The sequence below is a fragment of the Triticum aestivum genome, chromosome 2D (assembly GCF_018294505.1).
Source record: "Triticum aestivum cultivar Chinese Spring chromosome 2D, IWGSC CS RefSeq v2.1, whole genome shotgun sequence".
NCBI classification, from domain to species: Eukaryota; Viridiplantae; Streptophyta; class Magnoliopsida; order Poales; family Poaceae; genus Triticum; species Triticum aestivum.
Genome location: NC_057799.1, coordinates 420,866,432 through 420,887,090, shown reverse-complemented (window position 1 = coordinate 420,887,090; position 20,659 = coordinate 420,866,432). Strand labels below are relative to the sequence as shown.

General features: G+C 49.1%; 1 protein-coding gene across 1 annotated transcript in view; it reads left to right on the top strand.

The window, feature by feature from the left end:
* Positions 1–20,458, top strand: part of LOC123055813 (putative uncharacterized protein ENSP00000383309) — a 51,902-nt gene extending 31,444 nt beyond the window's left edge. The window contains exons 2-4 of the mRNA XM_044479661.1: positions 17,654–18,198; positions 19,538–19,706; positions 20,168–20,458. Of these exons, the coding sequence (XP_044335596.1) occupies positions 17,654–18,198; positions 19,538–19,706; positions 20,168–20,188 (735 nt within the window). The 3' untranslated portion in view covers positions 20,189–20,458. The remainder of the gene's footprint in view (positions 1–17,653; positions 18,199–19,537; positions 19,707–20,167) is intronic.
* The last annotated feature ends 201 nt before the right edge of the window (positions 20,459–20,659 follow it).

Genomic DNA, 20,659 nt, shown 5'->3' with positions numbered 1-20,659 from the left:
CATCAGCCGTTGAAAGGTCGCGCCCGCGTTGCGCAGTCCGAAAGGCATGCAAGTATAGCAGTACACCCCACACGGGGTCAGGAAGGTGGTCTTCTCCACATCTTCTACCGCCATCTTGATCTGGTGGTAGCCCGAGAACACATCTAAGAAGCATAGCAAATCGCACTCGGCGGTGGAGTCAACGATCTGGTCGATGCGCAGAAGCGGGAACGGGTCTTGGGGGAAGGCTTTGTTGAGGTTGGTGAAGTCCACACACATGCGCTCCTTCTCACCTTTCTTCGGCACAACAACGGGGTTTGCCAGCCACTCGGGGTACCGAACTTCGCGAATGGCGCCCGCCGCCTCCAGCTTGTGGGTTTCTTGGATGATGAAGGCATGCTTCTCCATGGACTGTCGTCTCGCCCGCTGCTTCACAGGGCGTACGTTGGGGCACACCCTTAAGTGATGCTGAATCACCTCTCTCGGGACCCCCACCAGCTGCTTGGGTTCCCATGCGAATATCTCCTTGTTTGCGTGCAAGAACTTCACCAACGCTTCCTCTTGGTCAGGGTCGAGGTCAGCACCTATGGTGAAGGTGGCTCCAGAGGACCCGTCCTCATCGACGGGCACCTGCTTGGTTTCCGCCATGTCTTGGGTGAACAGCTACTTCTTCTTGGTTGGTTCGGCTCCCTTGGCCTCGGGGGCGCCTGCGCTGGCAGGCTGCGCCGCCGCAGCGGTCTTGAAAGCAAGCTTGCGCCCCAGCAGAGCCTCCTTGGTGTCCCCCTGGACGGTGAGGACGCCCTTGCTCCCAGGCATCTTCATGAGGTTGTAAGCCGGATGGGTTGCTGCCATAAACTGGGCCAGAGCTGGGTACCCGAGGATGGTGTTGTACGGGAGGCCGATGCGGGCGATGTCAAAGTCAACTAGCTCGGTGCGGTAATTGTCGCACGTGCCGAAGGTGACGGGAAGGCGGATCTGCCCCAGGGAGTGGGTGGTGTCGCCGCCAACTCCTGAGAAGGGCTTGCTGAGGCGGAGCCGCTCGAGTGGTACGTGAAGGAGGCCGAAGGCTTCCACGGAGAGCATGTCGATGAGGGTCTTGGTGATGGCCACGTTGCAGATGGTGGGAGTGCAACGCATTGGGAGCATACCCGAGCTGGCGGTGGAAACGGGGTGATCCCCTGAGTCGAAGGTGAGATCGGCCTCAGGCGCGGCCCAGCCCGGCGGAGCCCCCGGGCGCTTGGAAGCGGCGCCGATCTGGCGAAGGAACGGCTTGACGTGGCGGTCTGAGGGTGGCGCATGCGAGCAGCCGAGGAGGGCCGCTACCGCGTGGGGTACCGGTGCCGCGAAGCGCGCGATGAAGAGATCACGCAGCCCCTCCCAAGATGCCACTATGGATCCGGGGAGGTTGAGCAGCCAGGCGCGCGGTGCACCCGCGAGGGCCATGGGCAGCCAGTTGGCCATGACCTTGTCGTCGCCCCCGGCCTTAAGGACGGCCTCCTCGTACGCCAGCAGGAAAGCCGACGGGTCCGCCGCACCGTCGTAGCGTGGCAACATCTCCGGCTTGAACTTGGGCGGCCACTGCACCTGCCGCAGGGCGGGGGCCAAGGCTCGGAGCCCCCTGGCCCCGCCGTCGGTATCAGTCGTCGGAGCCGGGAGTGAGACGCCCGCCATGGGGGCGAAGCACGGTGGTGGCAGAGCGCGGATCGACGGAAGGAAAGCTACGACGCACCCCTACCTGGCGCGCCAAATGTCGGATCTCGGGTTCCGGCAAAACCCTTAAGGTTCGAACTCTGGGGTGTGCATGAAGATCTCTCCCTCGCGGATCACGCCCTCACACGCTTTGCGATCTCTAGGCTAGCTCGACGAACTCGCAACACAAGGGACACAGGATTTATACTGGTTCGGGCCACCGTTGTGGTGTAATACCCTACTCCAGTGTGGTGGTGGTGGATTGCCTCTTGGGCTGAGGATGAATAGTACAAGGGGAAGAACAACCTCCTGAGGAGGGGTGTTCTTGAGCTTTTGTGAACTCGAGGGTGTGTGTGGATTGCTCAAGATGGGATCCCTCCTACTGTGGTGGCTAGTCCTATTTATAGAGGCCCTGGTCCTCTTCCCAAATATTGAGCAGGAAGGGATCCCACAACGGCCAATTTGAAAGGGGACAGCTAGTACAGCTTATCCTGACAAAAGTAGTCTTCGCCTGCCAAAGGCTCTGGTGGTGACGCCATCTTGGGCTCCACGATGACCTCCATCTTGCCGTCCTGCTGGTCTTGGTCTCATTGCACCGATAGGGAAACCTGTGCTTGACGCCTCGGTACTCCACGCCTGCGCTTGCCCCCTTAGCAGCAAAGGGGAAACAAGGACACTGTGCGCGCTGGCGCCCGCCTGGCCTTGGTCGTCATGGCTCATGTCACGAGAACCTCGCGAGATTTGTCTTGCCTTGATCTCTCCTCCCCTCGCGAGCCAGCCTGGTGAGGCCACTCCCGAGGAGGTCTTGTGTCGTCCGCCTCGCGTGGCTTGGCCCCTCGCGAGGGTCTTGAAAGCTTGTTGGTGAAGATGGGTCGTACGGGCCCGCTCACAGAGCCACGCCGTTGGCCGCAGGCAGGCAAGTCTGGGGACCCTCGTTCCCAGAACGCCGACATTCATCATACCCTTAGGTTTTAGACCACAACATATGATCTCGAGGTAGATAAACTCTTGTAATCTCTATATTCATCAAGATCAATCAAGCAGGAAGTAGGGTATTACCTCCATTAAGAGGGCCCGAACCTAGGTAAACATTGTGTCCCCTGTCTCCTGTTACCCATCGATCCATGACGCACAACTTGGGACCCCCTACCCGCGATCTGCCAGTTTTGACACCGACACGAGGTAGTTGTGTACCCGACAAAGATATGGAAGGTTCCTCCATGGGAATCAGCTCACGGTGGTGAACTGGATTTATCTCATCAGGATAGTATGCGAACCACGACCACGGTCTTGGCCTGAAGAGGTATCTCATATGCCCGATCCCCTCTCGCAACGGTGGCGGACATGGTTGCCACTGCAGTTCTTCAAGCTGCAAGTCTTCTTCGGATGACACATATGCGAAGGTGTCCTTGATGTTGTTGCACAATAGCGGTGCATGACCATGGAAAGTCTCAACGATTACCGTGGGAGGCGGCTTGCACAGGTGTGAGAAGCGTGACCTCTTTGTCACTGATGTCGACGGTGGGCTTGGGGTAGACGGTGGTGACCTTGTTGACGTTGTTGGTGGCGACAACTTGTTTCACTACAAAAAAGACACATCCGTGACATTTTGGGCCAAACAGAAAAAAAATTTGTCATGCTTATGACACTTCTATGACGATAATGACAAAAGCTGGTATCATCATAGATGTGTTGGGCTCCTACTTCTATGACTAAAAATCATGACAAAAAATGGGCTTTTCGTCCTGGGCGGGCCGGAGACGCAGCTGCATGACATTCTTTGGGCCGTCCATGACGGAAAAAACCGTGGTAGAAGCGATGGTGAGGAAAATATCGGGGAGTTCCCGGTTACAGTGGGTGGTCGGGGCCGAGTGATGCGCGTTTCTCTCGTACACGTACGCACGTGGGTGCGAGGCATTGGGCTCTAACTGAACCCGAGCGAGGCGTTCGCCTACTAAACACGAGCGATTGCACTTCGGGCTATGTGTTACTGAACCTGAGCGATCGGTCGATCTGGCTATTAACTGAACCCGATCGAGCGATTCCTTTGCTACTGCTACTAACTAAAGCCAATCGAACCTGCTGCCTCTTGATGAACAGTGAGCGTTGTTGGGGGGTTGGATAAACAGTTCCCGGTGGGGGTTGGATGAACAGGACCCCGTGGTAGTAGAGACCGTTGACACTGGATGAACAGGACCCCGATCGAGCCGGTTGGGGGTTGATGAACAGGACCCCGTGGAGGGCTGGATGAACAGGACCCCATGGAGGGCTATTTGAACAGTAGCCGATGGAGGGCTAGATGAACAGTAGCCCGTGGAGGGGTGGTTGAACAGGACCCCGTGGAGAGGGTTGGTTGAACAATAGCCGGTGGAGGACCGTTGGAGGCTGGATGAACTGGAGCCCGTGGATGAATAGTCGCAGGTGGAGGCTGGAGGAGGTCGACGGTGGATGAACAGTAGCCCGTGGAGGCTGGAGGAAGTCGACGACGGAGATGAACAGTAGTCCGTGGAGTCCCGTTTTGCGGTACGCCACACCCCTCCCGATGAACTGGACCCCCATTTCGACCGTAGCGCTCCAACACAAGTCCATTTCCTCCGTTTTGCGGTATGCCACACCACTCCCGGTGAACAGGATCCCGTTTCAACCGTAGGCGGTCGAACACAAGGCCGTTTCCTCCGTTCTGCGGTACATCAGGCCTTGTTTCGATCGGCTATTCCGTCCAAGCCGGTTGGCTCCCGATGAACACGACGCATTCTGTTGCCTCCCGATGAACACGACGAAACAGTTTCTCTGTTCTGACCCAGCCATGTACACGAGCCCTGGCCGTATGTATGCGCGAGTAGGCATTCGAGACCCCGCCTGTATGTACGTACGTGGCCGTATTTACTTTCTTGCACCCTGGTTGTACATACTTGTACATGCTATGTTCGCGCCTCTACTATGACACATGCCCTTCCTTACTCGGCCAGTATGTACGTACACGTTCCCGACCAGAATGACAACGCTACGTACGCTTCGACTAGGTGGGTCCCGACTGTCAGGGAGGATAAGGAGGCACTTCCTTGCGTGAGAAGATGTAGCTGGTGGGTCCCAGCAGTCAGGGGGAAACATTTTTTTCACGAAATATGGTGGCCCGTTCGATGGGTCCCTGCTGTCAGGTGGAGGAATCATTATTTTGCGGGTAATAAGGAGGCACTTCCTTGCTGCGGCCGTGGACCCAGCTGTCAGCCTCTCCACGTACAGTACTCTTCCGATGGAAGAAGTTCCTTGACCACATTGACCATGCCGTGCCGAGAGCACCAAGGTAGTGGACAACGGCGAGGCCTAGGAAGGGGACGACGCGGAGCCGGGGAAGACGCGGCAGTGGATGCCCACGCGGAGAGGAGTACGATGGTTCACTGGTTCGACTTTGGTGTGAGACTGCCATTGCCGCAGAATAACAGGGGGTGTGGGTGAGTAGAGGGATGGCTGACAGTGTCCTAGACTAGGGGGGTACTCACCACGTCATCTCCCGACCAGCTGGATCAGGCCGAGGACCCCCATGGTGGTTCACTATTGGGCCAGTTCGGACAGCCCATGCCGCATACAAGGAGGATTCTACAAGACTTGGCGCCCAAGACAAGGACTCCTCTAAAACCTAGGCCTACAGTGCATATATAAACCGAGGCCAGGCTAGTCAATAGACAATCTCATATTCATTACTACAATCTCGTGGTAGATACATATACTCTGTACTACACCCATATGAATACAATCAAAAGCAGCATGTAGGGTATTGTCTCATCAAGAGAGCCCGAAGCTGGGTAAAACCCCGTGTCCATGTTACCATCGCTCCCAGACGCCTAGCTTAGGACCCCTCCTACGAGATACGCCGGATATTGAACCGACATTGGTGCTTTCATTGAGAGCCTGCTGGCGGTCGCCACGGGGCGATGGGAATTTGGATCGTCTCCGGCGCGATCTACGCATCGGAGCCGAGTTTTATGGTCGATGTCGGCATCTTTTGTCGCCGGCTCGACTGGCCACCTTGGCTTAACCAAGGACTGTGCCCTACCTCCAATCATCATCTTCGTACGAGAGCCTTCGTCAACATCAACTCCGATCTCTATCATGATCATGGAAGAATCATCCATGGAGCTCGGGGGCTCAACGTCAACAATGCCCTCGGGCGACTGTGCTGTTTTTTCCAAACAACAAACTTGTATCCGCTGCCACCACCTCCTCAAGCATCGCTTTGACGATTCCTGCGGTGGAATTGTGCGGAATTAAGTGTACAACAACCATGCCTAATTTCGTCGAGTTCCGATGGAGGAATCTCTGGCAATCTACGATATATCAGAGCCCTGTCAAATCTGGACGGGAATCTGGACGAGTTTAGGGCGTGGTCTCCAGAGCCCAGCTCGGAGGTCCTTTGGAAGATCTAACCGTTCATCTGCTGCGGAATTCCCATATCTACCACCCCTCCAAATTTCAGCTTGATCCGACGGTTCAAACTCCGGGAACCTTCCGATGAGTGGACCAATTTTCGGATCTGTTTTCTGCGCGAATATGAATCCGCCCCGAGTTCATGTTTCTTCATGAACGGAATATTGGACAACCCTTTTGAAGGAATTTTTTTCTAGGGTATTGTGCGTTGTTTTTAAACACATAGCCATAAAATTTTAAGCCTCCTCCGAGGTAATCTTCCCCATCACGTTGGTGTCAAACCAGTTCGGCAATATTGCTCCACGGCTGCCGACCTGCGCTAGACACGTCGCCGCTTTGTTGAGCCAAGCTCAACTTCTTCGATCATCATCTCGGCAAACCGAACAAGAGTTCGGCATCGCGAAGGATAAATCATCACCAACATCGCTGCCCCACGGATTACACAGAGCGGGCACACCGGCATCGCCGCATGGTCACTTCATCAAGCCAGCATTGACCGCGTCACAAGTCACGACCTGCGTTAGCGCCGCATGGTCACTTCATCAAGCCGGCATTGACCGTGTCACAAGTCAAGACCTGCGTCAGCATGGCCACACTGTTGCTTCTTCAAGCCGATGTCCATCACGCCGACCTGCTTCAACACCTCGGCTGACATGGCAGCTACAACGTCTCCTCACCGACCTGCTCCGTCACCTCGGCTGGACCGAGGACTTTGCTATTTCTTCACCAACATACTCCGGTGACTTCGGCATCACCAGCCGACCAGCTTCGTCACGTTAGCTGGACCGGGAGCTTTGCCTCGGCGAGCCTACCTTTTCCAGCATCATCATGCCGTCGCTTTGTCGCCCATCAGGCATTGGGTGTGTGGATCGAGTCCCAATTTTGGGAGTAACCTTTCTTCAGATTGCTACAACAGATAAACCAGGTGCTATTAATCCTAGTATTCTTTCTTGCTTGGGTTTATTTTTCCCAAGGAATTATTACTCCAGTTTGTTTCATCATCTGTACACAGGTCTATCAAATGGTGGCCGCATTAACGATGGTCGCGTGGTGGTTCGGTCAGTTTCCGTATACAGTTCGGCGAATGCCGCATCCGGAACTCGGATCGGCCTGTGAATTCAGCCTCTGCAACGCCTTCACCGCGTCACGCCGACACCCTGCATCGACATTGACTTCGGCGCCAGGCCACATCTCTTTAAATAAATTATTTTTGCGAAAAGCAATTATCCTTTTTGGACCGCACTATTTTATGTGTGTAGGTGACCGACTTCGACCACGTCACGCGGTCACTTCGGCAAGCCGACGTCGTTGTCCCAATCGGCATAAATTGGCTCGCGTGATCACCTTGTTGGTCGAATCGCCATACCGACATGTTCGGTTGCCTCGGGGACTTCGGCATCGCGGAGAGAGCTCTACCTCATTGAGTGTTCGGCACACGGGCCATATTTCTTTTATTACTCACTTTGCATAAATTACTAATTATGCAACAATTTTTTAATTTATTATTATTCCTATTATCTCCGGTTTGCACTATTTTCTGTGCATAGATGAAGGATCCGGGTCGGGCAGCGCTATCACCTCGGCATACCGACGTACCACGTCACCTCGGCTGGACCGACGGCTTCATCATCACTTCATTAACCCATGCTGGGGACTTCGGCGTCACACTGCCGGCCTGCATTGGCCGTGCTATGTCGCCACTTCGGAGTGTCGAGCTATTCGCTCTGCCACCTCGGGACCGGCTTGGGGGCCGGGACCTTGTCCCGCCGTAAGCTCGGGTCGTGCATCAACATCGAGCACATTAACCAGCTAAGTCGCTTTTATGCTCAGAATTTTCAATTTTAAATTTTGTTCGGTTCGACCAAAGCATTATACTTTTTTGGCAAAAAGTTGTATGTGAAAAACTTCCTTGTCATAACTTTGTTTGTGACACACAAATTCAAATACCCCGTTTACTTGGGGGCTTCCTTTATGAAGCCTTTCCTCTTGCATATGATTATACTTGTACGGCTTTGTTCCCTGTTCGTGTATTATGCCACAATATGCACCATGTTGACTTAAGTGTTCCGCAAGCTGGGTTGCCTTGCTCCTGTGTTTGCCCCTACGTTCCCGATTGTTCGGCTAGGGAGTAAAGGGAGCACCTCTGCGATTGTCACGATCGGGTCATCCGAGCTCGGACCTCAGACTAGGTGAAGCCGAAAGCTAGCGCTCTTATTGTTTTCAATTATGGTCGGCACACAACGGAACTCATGAGTACAAAAAATCTATTGCACAAGTCTCATAGTAACAATGAGCAACCGAAGAAAGGTATCGGTGGAGGTACTATTTTCTTCGAAGATGCTTCTTACACTTCGTCAGTAATATAGCATAAGTTCCCTGAGCGCGCTTTGTCTGTTACAGCCTTATGGCTTGATTGCCTGGTTATCGGAAACACCATCAATATTCTCGACAGGTGGAGTACATAACACTTTTCGGTCCTTGACCGAAGAGGGAGAAGCCGACGGTCGGTTAAGACGCGTTTAAAGTTCGGGTGAACACATATATGACATAAGTACTTCGGTACATACAATCATTATACATAAAATTCTTTTACCCAAGTCGCTTGGGGGCTCTTGAATTAGCATGAGCTGTTTTATAATAAGTGTTCTTCTTCTTAGTCGTTGTAAAGTCTTTTTCTATCACTCCTTTTTTCGACGCGAGTGTGTGGTCAATAGCCGGGGAGCCTAGTCTCTCTCTAAAAGCCGTTCGAGTTTAGTTCGCTAAACTGGCCTAACGAGCAGTACTCCGCCTTCGGGATAGGTGGTTACAGCCGTGGGCTGACCCGCCTGAGGTCTTGAGATCAGATGTGTCATATTAATGCACGACAGAAGCACCCGTTTTTTGACCAATTTTCGGATTGGCATCGATCACTTGATCTAATTCGGACGTCAAGTTTTTACTAAATTGTTGGGTTTTCCAAGCCTATGGCACTTTTAAACTATTTGTGTGTTTCCCGCATAAGTCTCGCAGTGCAACGCCGGACACCTTTAGAGATTCGGCGAAAACATTCTCGGATATTGCTATATATGCATCGGTTTCGAATTGTGTCTTTGGTCAATAGTTGGGTTGCCCGGCTCCTATGCTTGCCTCCTATGTTCCGCTTTGTTCGGCTAGGTGTGCAAAGGGAGAACCACTGCGATTGTGCTTCCAGCTCACATGGTTAAGCACCTCAGTGGAGAAAGCCGAAAACTGACTGTCACAATAAGCGTAAACTGGTCAGCGATCCGATGACTATGTTAAATGACGGGCCATTCATAACATTGGCCGAAGTGTTTACGGCTTGACCTCGGCTGTCGCCGAACACTAACCGGTGGCTCGTAGCTAGCTTCCCCAGTTTAAAGCTCCTATGACTAAGTGAAAGTTATAAAGCCCGCATATCTGATTGCCTCGTTTCCGCTAACACAACCTCCTTCGGGCACCGAGACGTCGGCTAAGGGTTGTTTTTATATTGGGAAAACACCCTGCGTAGCATCTACAATGGGACGGAAGTCGACGATGGGCCACTTTCAACTAATAAACGGTCGCAACGGAGTCAAAATAAACATATTATCGGCGTTTGTATTTAATATACAAAGGCTGCCTTCCGTAATCATCGTTATAAAGCCATACATATGCATCAATTTGACTTAAGATTTTGGCCAAGCTGGGTTGCCTGGCTCCTGTGCTTACCCCTACGTTCCCGATTGTTCGGCTAGGCGGTAAAGGGAGCACCTCTGTGATTGTTACTACCGGGTCATCCGAGTTAGTACCTCAGACTGGGTGAAGCCGAAAGCTAGCAATCTTAAAGGATCACATTGGTCGGCAACGACGGAAGTAAAAATTTTGGTTCATTAATACCATAGAGTTCGGGAACTTTCGCCGAACTAAATCCTCAATATTTTCCTCCCACATTGATCGGAGGTGAGTTTTCATGATCATGATAAGCATGACGACCCAAAGAAAGGAACCGATAGCGGGACTATTTTCTTTGGAAGATGTTTCTTACGTTAAAACGTAATATAACATATCTCTCCGTGTACCTTTGTTTATAAAACCGTATGACCGGATTGCCTTGTTTGCCGTAAAACTTTGCCCTTATAACGGCTTTATAAAGTAGGACAAACACTCCCCAGCTACTGGCCGAGGAGGTTGAAGCCGATGGTCGGTCAACAAAGTTTTGTACAATGCGGATTTGAGCATTAATGATGAAAAGTACTTGGATACATAGAATCATTACACATAAAAATTGCGAGTAAAATCCATTTACTGCAATCCATCTTTTAAACCCCTTGGGGCCTACCTTGGCGAGCTCGGATTTCGACCAGCTCTAAACTCTTTTAAGAGACCTTTATTGTCTTTCCGAGAAGTTTGTGTTAAACACAACAAAATTTTCTGTCAAACGGATATCGATCCTTAATTCGGCCACCCATGCCCACATTAAGGCTCGGGGGCTACTGGGCTTTGCGCTCATTATTTACAAATATTAAAGGGGCACATCGATCCCCTAATCTGGGGTTGCCACCCGACCAGTGTCTCGGGGGCTACTGCATTGCCTATTCAATGTAGAAAATTCAAAGTGCTCAGTGTTCGGCATAACCGAACTATGGACAAGCGTGTCTTCGGACGACAATAAGTACCATATGGGACTTATCCGGCATCAAGCTGATATATCACGGCGACTTCTCACGACTCTCTCTCAGGGGCCCGTCCGCCGATCACTATTACCTCTAATATATTACACTGCGTTTCTATTCCTATGTATGCTGCCGAGCTAGGAGTTGATCCTCAGGCCGATTTCACGACCTGGGTCTCAGGGGCTACCAGGATCAACATTTTTATGTTTTCCTTCAGGTGCATCTCAGATTTTAGGCCAATAGACACCTTGAGGGCTACTGGCAATACATCTCGTCAGCAAATAAATTTATACGCATCGGAAATAAAATCCGCAAACAATCAGCCCATGACTGAGGTGCTGAGCCACCTCGGAAGCAGTTCGGCATATAGCTCGGATGCAAGTGGCTGGCTCCTTAGAGGGCATTTCCGGCATTAAGCTCGGCTAACACATTTTTAAACCAAGGTGATCTATGACACCTCGGACATAGTCCGGCGTTGGAACTTGGACACAGTCCGGCGTTGGAGCTCGGATACATTCCGGCGTTGGAGCTCAGAAACGGTCCGGTGTTGGTGCTCGGCTGCAAAAGATACCTCAAATGCAGTCCGGCGTTGGAGCTCGGATGCAAGAGGACACTAGCACCCGGCAACAACTTCAAACCCGTGGTGTGGCATAAAAATAACAGGGCATTGATTAAGGCCGGAAACTTAAAGGGACTCCTCGGATACCTGACGTGTAAACTCTTTTGATGCACTTCGGCGATCCTCAAGATCGAAGATGAGAAGGTTTGTTGAACCAGTTTTCAAGACCGACGACCGAAGATGAAGAACAGTTCGGAAGAATCGAGGAGCGTCCCCAACATGAAGACCAGTTCAGGGGGCTAATGACGGTGTCCTGGACTAGGGGGTACTCACCACGTCGTCTCCCGACTAGCTGGATCGGGCCGAGGACCCCCATGGCGGTTCACTATTGGGCCAGTTCGGACAGCCCATGCCGCATACAAGGAGGATTCTACAAGTCTTGGCGCCCAAGACAAGGACTCCTCTAAAACATAGGCCTACGGTGCATATATAAACCGAGGCCAGGCTAGTCAATAGACAATCTCGTATTCATTACTACAATCTCGTGGTAGCTACATATACTCTGTACTACACCCATATGAATACAATCAAAAGCAGCATGCAGGGTATTATCTCATCAAGAGAGCCTGAAGCTGGGTAAAACCCCGTGTCCATCTTACCATCGCTCCCAGACACCTAGCTTAGGACCCCTCCTACGAGATACGCCAGATATTGAACCGACAAAGGCCTGGCCAGCGGTGGGAGTAGTAGGGGGCCATGAGGCCTCCGCGGCAGCACAGCCGGCCACGGGAGGTAGGAGCACGCGGCACGACCGGCGCTGGTTTGGGTGGCTGGAGCAAGAAGACCAGAGGTTGAAGAAGCACTACGGCCGTTGGATGGACATCGTACGGTCACTAGAGCTAGAATCGTTCATATTGACTACGTTGACAAAGCCCTCCGTCTGCGTCAACTTAGTAGGCCCACAAGTCAGCCTCCCACTATGGTCGGTCCCAGCTAGCAGGGGAGTATTCATTTTTTGTGCATAATAAGGAGGCACTTCCTTGCGTGCGAAGATATTGCTGGTGGGTCCGAGATGTCAGCGGGGGGAACGTTTTTTCGCGAAATACAAAGGCCCTTCCGGTGGGTCCCAGCTGTTAGGTGGAGGAATCATTATTTTGCGCGCAATAAGAAGGCATTTCCTTGTGTGCGGCCGACCCAGCTGTCAGCCTCTCCACGTACAGTCCACTTCTGATGGATGTCGTTTGTTGACCACGTTAACCACGCCGCGCCGAGAGCACCAGGGCGGTGGAGACGGCGAGGCCTAGGAAGGGAACGACATGGAGCCAGGGAAGACTCGACAGTGGTTGCCCACGTGGTGGGGAGTACGAGGGTTGACTGGTTTGGCTGCCGTCGCCGGAAAATAACAGGAGGTGTGGGTGAGTAGAGGGATAGCCAGGCCAGGGATGTGAGTATGGTGGGGCCGTGAGGCCTGCCCGGCAGCATAGCCGGCCACGGGAGGCGGGAGTAGGTGGTTCCGGCCGCGCTGGTTTGGGCGGCTGGAGCAGGAAGATCAGAGACTAAAGAAGCACGATTGCCGTTAGATTGACATCTAACGGCCTGATGCTGGTAGAGTCGATTGTTGACTAAGTTTCTTTTTTTGGGAAACCTTGTGTACGCATGAACACAGTAGGCCCACAAGTCAGCCTCCAAATCTGTGGCGGACAACATAGATCCCATTTGCTATTTTTTTTAATAATTTGCAGCCCATTTGCTAATTCTTAAGAAATTTATTACAACCCATTTTCTGCCCAGGACCTCTTGGGGAACGTAGTAATTTCAAAAAAATTCCTACGCACACGCAAGATCATGGTGATGCATAGCAATGAGAGGGGAGAGTTTTGTCCACGTACCCTCGTAGACCGAAAGCGGAAGCGTTATGACAACACGGTTGATGTAGTCGTACGTCTTCACAATCGACCGATCCTAGTACCGAACGTACGGCACCTCCGCGATCTGCACACGTTCGGCTCGGTGACGTCCCACGAACTCATGATCCAGTAGAGTGTCGGGGAACAACACGATGGCGCGATGACGGTGATGATGAAGCTACCGGCGTAGGGCTTCGCCTAAGCACTACGACGATATGACCGAGGTGGATTATGGTGGACGGGGGCACCGCACACGGCTAAGAGATCAATGATCAACTTTTGTGTCTATGGGGTGCCCCTGGCCACGTATATAAAGGATGGAGGGAGGAGGAGGCCGACCCTCATAGGGCGTGCCCAAAGTGTGGAGTCCTACTAGGACTCCCTAGTCCTAGTAGGATTCCACCTCCCACATGGAATAGGAAAAAGGGAAGGGAGAAAGAGAAGGAAGGAAGGGGGCGCCCCCTTTCCCTAGTCCAATTCGGACCAGTCCATGGGGAACGGGCGCAGCCACCCTTGAGGCCTTTCTCTCCTTTCCCGTATGGCCCATTAAGGCCCAATACGAATTCCCGTAACTCTCCGGTACTCCGAAAAATACCCGAATCACCCGTAACCTTTCCGATGTCTGAATATAGCCTACCAATATATCGATCTTTACGTCTCAACCATTTCGAGACTCCTCGTCATGTCCCCGATATCATCCGGGATTCCGAACAAACTTTGGTCATCAAATCACATAACTCATAATACAAATCGTCACAGAACCTTAAGCGTGCGGACCCTACGGGTTCGAGAACTATGTAGACATGACCGAGGCTCATCTCCGGTCAATAACCAATAGCGGAACCTGGATGCTCATATTGGTTCCTACATATTCTACGAAGATCTTTATCGGTCAAACCGCATGACAACAAACGTTGTTCCCTTTGTCATCGGTATGTTACTTGCCCGAGATTCGATTGTGGTATCTCAATACCTAGTTCAATCTCGTTACCGGCAAGTCTCTTTACTCGTTTCGTAATGCATCATCCCACAACTAACACATTAGTCACATTGCTTGCAAGGCTTATAGTGATGTGCATTACCGAGAGGGCCCAGAGATACCTCTCCGACAATCGGAGTGACAAATCCTAATCTCGATCTATGCCAACTCAACAAACACCATTGGAGACTCCTATAGAGAACCTTTATAATCACCCAGTTACGTTGTGACGTTTGGTAGCACACAAAGTGTTCCTTCGGTATTCGGGAGTTGCATAATCTCATAGTCATAGGAACATGTATAAGTCATGAAGAAAGCAATAGCAACATACTAAACGATCAAGTGCTAAGCTAACGGAATGGGTCAAGTCAATCACATCATTCTCTAATGATGTGATCCCGTTAATCAAATGACAACTCATGTCTATGGCTAGGAAAATTAACAATCTTTGATTCAACGAGCTAGTCAAGTAGAGGCATAGTAGTGACACTCTGTTTGTCTATGTATTCACACATGTACTAAGTTTCCGGTTAATACAATTCTAGCATGAATAATAAACATTTATCATGATATAAGGAAATAAATAATAACTTTATTATTGCCTCTAGGGCATATTTCCTTCAGGACCACGGTCAAAAAGTTCAACCTTATTTTTATACATTTCGGTCGAGTCTGAACTGTTGTAATCCCAAAAGGATAAACATTTATTTTTTAAGAACTTATTGATTTGCCAGAAAAAATTGTTTTGTTTTTGTAAGCAAATAAGACGTGGGACAATTGAGTTGGTTTAAGGGAAAACCAGTGGTAAAAAAATCAGCGCTGGGAGGGAAAACAACAACAACAAAATAAGGATGTAAATATGAAAAGGGAACTTTATGTATTTTCAATATAATGATACGTGTATATGAACTAGTAAAACTATAGGTAGAGGTTAGAAAATGGAAGCAGAACATGGCGTTTCAAGAGGAAAATAGAATTGGGCTGTGTGTTTGATTCAGTAAAAAAACTGCCTGCGGATGTTCTAAGACAAAATATAACTAACGCTAGCGGGCTAGAGGCCAGTAGATACATGCTGGATCTTTGTGCCCCGTTGTCATCATGGGCTGGGCCTGTTAAAAACAAAAACAAGTCTGGGCAGTCTACAACCCAGTTGAAACTTGCTCGACCTGAAAAAACAATATACCTGCTGGATCCCAGTTACCAGTCTGTATTTGCAGAATTCTCTCGTTTATTGAGTACGTTGAAGACTTCGTGGGTTTCACCGTCTCAGACGTCAGCATTATTTTTCCATTGCGATAATAAGTGCATGCACTTGCTTGCATATGGCCATGGACCTGTTGGTTCTGTACGGTTAGGCTCTGTATGGACAGCCGTCTTGTGGTTCCACGGACGAATTTCATGCAAATCAGATGGTTTTCAATGAAAGCGGACTAAATTCATTGCATTTTACATATTATTTTCATTATGGAATATTTTACATATTTCAACTAATAATAACGGACTAGGCCTTTTCTTAGTCCATGGGAGGCGCTTCACGATCGAGGTCGCGACACTTAACTGTTCTCGAAGGCCCAAATCATCGCTCCTCTCTTTTAACAATTTGCAGCTGGGCTTGGCATGCCATAGCCCAGTTCCGACGTACTGTGTCCAACTATCAGCCTGTGTAACCGGATGGATCCCCTGCGTACTTAGAAGATGTAAACAAATTGGAGAACTAGGAATTCGAACGACAGGTGCTTATGCTACCCATCAAATAAAAATCAGGTGCCTAAAAATTCGTTTCGAAATAAATGATTCAACTTTATATCCACGTCGACCCTCGACATGATGGTTGGAAGCAAATGCTAAGTTCATACCGAAAGATCATTAACAACAATACCAACTTGCGGACAACCAGGTAGTACAAGTACAAATACCAAACTAACTTATAATCTTTTTACTCCTGGCCCTAGTGTTCGTCTGGTAGAAAATCTTGCAGAGGACTAGCTCCCGCTCCTTCTCTTGCTCCAGGTCCCCGAGGTGGTACTGGTTCATCACCCAGTTTGTCCTCTGCTGGTCGAAGTTCTTGTTGGTGTGCATCACCAGAACCTTTTTGCTGCCCGTCTGCCGGTCGTTGACCATCACCGGCAAGGTATTGCCTGTCTTGTGCCACATCGCGTGCATGCCACACTCCAATTGTATCTTGCGCCACGTCCACGTGCCCCTTTTGAACGCCCTGGAGTTGCGCTGGAAGAAATGCTTGCTTAGGCCACTCAGTGTGATACCTGCAGTATTGTCGAATACAGGTTTTAGTGTACGTAGTTGGCATTTTCATAACATCTTTGGCATGTTGCAGTCACTTGTTTCACTTTATATTAACTGTCAAATTGTAATTGCTTCACTAGGTATGCGTCTAAAAAAGAAAAATAGAGCTATAAACAAAGGAATATGTTTGTGCAAGTAGACGGCCGATCGGTGTCTCACCTGAAAGTTTCTCAGGATGGGTGTAGCATATGTCGTGCTCGCTGTCCATGGTTGGTATGAACAAATCGATGAGAGGGTGAGATCTCGCGCTGTCAGCACTCACTTTGGCCTCAAGGTGCTCGATCAGCTCCTGATCCATGGGATCGAACTTGACGCTAGCCGGCAGCACTGGCCAATCCTTCTTGGACTTGCATCGGTTAATTCCAATTATATGGTACTCAATGTATGATCAATCGACTGTTTTAAGTGAATGATGAAAGATTTCGACAGATAAGTGGTACTCCAAATTTGAAGTCCACAATACTCGAACATGCCGTTGGGACTCTTGTGTCACCTCACGCGCAGCGTGTTGTCACGTCAATTGAATGTGAGGACATGATGAATAATTTAACCGACGTATACTAGTACTACTACTGTACTACTTACTAGTCGTATTTAGTGTCACATTTTAACCATAGGTTGAACTAACCAAATGTCAATGCATGTCACCGAAAATTATACCATTGGAAACTATGTTCAAATACAAATCAAACGATATAATTTTTTGTGACATGCATTGACATTTAGTTAGTGAAATTTATGGTCAAAATTTGACACAAATTACAAAGGGGACCAATAAACCAGGAGGGAGGCAGTAGTACGAGTAGCGTAATATACGGTATATAGGACTAGTACTAATTTAGAAATGGAGTAAGAAGTTTTTTTTGACCTTGAATGAAGTAAGAAGTTATAAGGTTGTGCGACAGACTTTGTAGGCTAAATGAGTAATACAAAATATAATTCCCATTGGACAACACTTTCACCAACAAGTACGCACTTGAAGCCTAATTGATATATATATATATATATAGGGCTGGAATATTCTATTACTAGTAACAGAATATTATTCTGTTGCTAGTAACAGAATATTATTCTGTTACCCCTCGGCCCTATATAGACGCGCGTCACACAATTTCACAACTTCAGCCAAAAAAGCCCGCACCGGTGTGGTTGAAAAAAGAGAAAGAAAAACAACCCCACCCCGCACGACCCACTAACCTACGCCCCTCTCACTGTAACCACCGCCGCCGCTTCCTTCCCCCACGTCGGCGGCCTCTCTCCACCGCGCGCCGCCCTCCTCCTTCCCCGACGCCAGCCGCCGCCCTCCACCACGCGCCGCCCTCCTCCTTCCCTGGCGCCGGACGCCTCCCTCCACCACGCGCCACCCTCCTCCTCCCCAGCGCCGGCCGCCTGCCTCCACTACGCGCCGCCCTCCTCCTTCCCCGGCGCCGGACGCCTCCCTCCACCACCAGCCGCCCTCCTCCTTCCCCGGCGTCGGCCGCCTGCCTCCACCACGCGCCGCCCTCCTCCTCGTCACGCTGCCGCCGCCCTGCTCCCTCCCCCAGCGTGCCGCCGCCGCCCGGCTCCCTTCCCGAGCGCGACGCTGCCGCCCTGCTCCCTCCCCCAGCGCGCCCCCGCCACAGTGGCCGCACGGTCCACTGCCGCCACACTAGTCCGTTCGCCACTACCAACCAAGGCCGTTCGACGACGTTCAACAACACAGAGGTCAGAAGCTTTCCTCTCCTTTTGTTCTGCCTTTGTAAAAAAATTGATTTGGGGGCTGAGTGACTCTAGTTTACTGAGGCATTTAGATGTGTTGATGTTGTGCTTGCTTAGCAAAAGTTCAAGATGCTTGTTCAAAATGTGATATATAACGAAAATGGTAAAGATGAATTGTCTTTTCTCGTAGAAAAATGATGCCATGTAGGTGGTATAGCAGTTCACCTTGTATATCTACCATCAGTCCGTAAAAGGACAAGTATGTTATGATGCTAGAAATGATGCTCTGTAGAATTTCTTCTAATCTAGTTCGAATTTGGTCTACTTGAGTAATTTTGTCAGTTCATGACAAGTATGTACTGATGCTACAAATGTAGGTCATTTGCGAATCTTGCTTTTTCAGAGAGAAAAAGAGTTTGTAGTTGCATCACATGGTGCACTGAGCAACATAAACATGGTGTACTGTGCAACATAAACATGGTTTCCTTCATAAATTATTTGTTTTTGGTTAATTCGTTTACATGGACAGTACAAACACACATTGTTTTGTAGTACATGTGTGTATTGTGATTGTAATTTTGGTTTTCAGTTAAGAAAAAATAACAAAAAAGTTCATAAAAGAACCCAAAACATTCGGTAGTCCTGGAAGTCCAAATTTCAGTTCAACATGTTTTCTATCATCAGCTCATTAAGAACCCCCTGAAACAGTTCAATGTGTGTGTTAAAAAAATGTGTGTGTTCAAAATGGGAAGCACGGTACATAGGGATGTTGTCCATCATCACTAATTGATTAAATCACATGCGCACACACACACATATGCTACCAGGTAGTGCTATTAAAAAGTGAATTTATTCCTTGCATGGATGAACCAGTGACACTACTCTTGCATAAAAAATTTCCTTTTCCAAAAAGTAGTTTCGTACAAAAAGAAGCAAAAGTCATGTTTATCTGGTTGCAAAAACGATGCTTGATAGGTGTTTCTTCTAACGAGTAATGCCTATGTGAACAGAACACTCTATTTCTTGTTTTTTTTATACTCAGAGGAAATCTTGTGAACGTTCAAATCAGGGAAACAGGAGGGCTCACCAACAAAAGCCTATGTGATTCATTTCTTAGGATACGTTGTATCTATTTATCACATATACTTGCGAAAGAGTTCAAAAATGTTCTTTCCTTTCTGGAAATTACATGTGATTCATTTCTTTCTGGGCCATACAAATAACAATAACTCATTAGGCTTGTATGGCTGAATTTCTTTTCATTTGTTTGTATGACTGAAATGCATCCTTGCTTATATTATCTCTTGTAACACAAACATTTTTTTTTATGTTGTCATGTCTTTAGGAGCGCCCTGGCTGATCACAGCCACCCCCCGCAGGCCGTAGAACGCCACCTCCGCAGGCGGTTCATCGCAGCAGCGACCTGGATCCTGCTAGTTCCCACCAGCGATGTCTATTCAAGCATGTCGTCATTCTCTAGCTGCAGTGTGGCTCGGCTACTGCACTTGGTGCAGGTCAGAGCCTTTCCTCTAGTTTTGAACTTCATGGATCCTTAGTGCTTGAACACATTGAACTTGCTGATCCTTCCTTCCTCTGTTCATAGTGCATGAAATGGACTGACAAGGAAGATGCAAAGATGCATTCTGGGTATATTAAGTCTGATGCTATTATCAAGATATGGACTGAATATGTATCAAACCATGTTGACAAAAACTTCAGTTAATTTTGTGTTCTGTTGTTTGCCCCAATTGATCCTTGTGCTAATGTTTGTATATGTTGTGCACTTCTGATCCCATCGTGAAGTGAAAAAATACAAGCGAGGTAAGTACTAGTCCGGAAAGTTTGCAAGTTCGAACGCATAAACCTTAAAAGGTTCATTGAAAAACTTTGTTTGCCTGTTCCGCAAAAATGTCTTGCTAAATAAATATCTCTTGTGCACTTATTTATTCGCCTGAATATTTGGTTTGATTCTCAGGTGCGAGATGGCGGCTGCTGACGTCGCTAAGTCCATCTACAAACTAGTGGTTAGCTGCTCCCAGCGGTAAATGTGGTCGGGTTCAGCAGCGAGCTCTTCCTCGAGCAACCATTTGGAGAACTTTATTGTGTTCTTGTGGTGGTGATTGATTTTAGCATCAACAAATTTGACGTTGGTAGCTAGCTTGCGTATGGAACCCACGAGTTCAATATTGGCTTTAGATTCAGTTCTTGTTGTACAAAATGTCCCAGTGTTGACATTTATTCGGGTAAAAAAGTTTATTTCAGTTCAGCTAAAGAAAACATGCAAGTTCAGTGATGTTGATACCATAAGTTCGGACAAGAAAACAAATATGAATTAAAACAAAATACTTTAAATTCTATAAGTTCAAGTGCTCATCCACACACGGTAAATTCAAGATGGTAAAAGTTCAAGTTGCAAAAACAAGAGAAGTCTAGAACATCGTTGCAAAATATTATTAGTAATAGAATA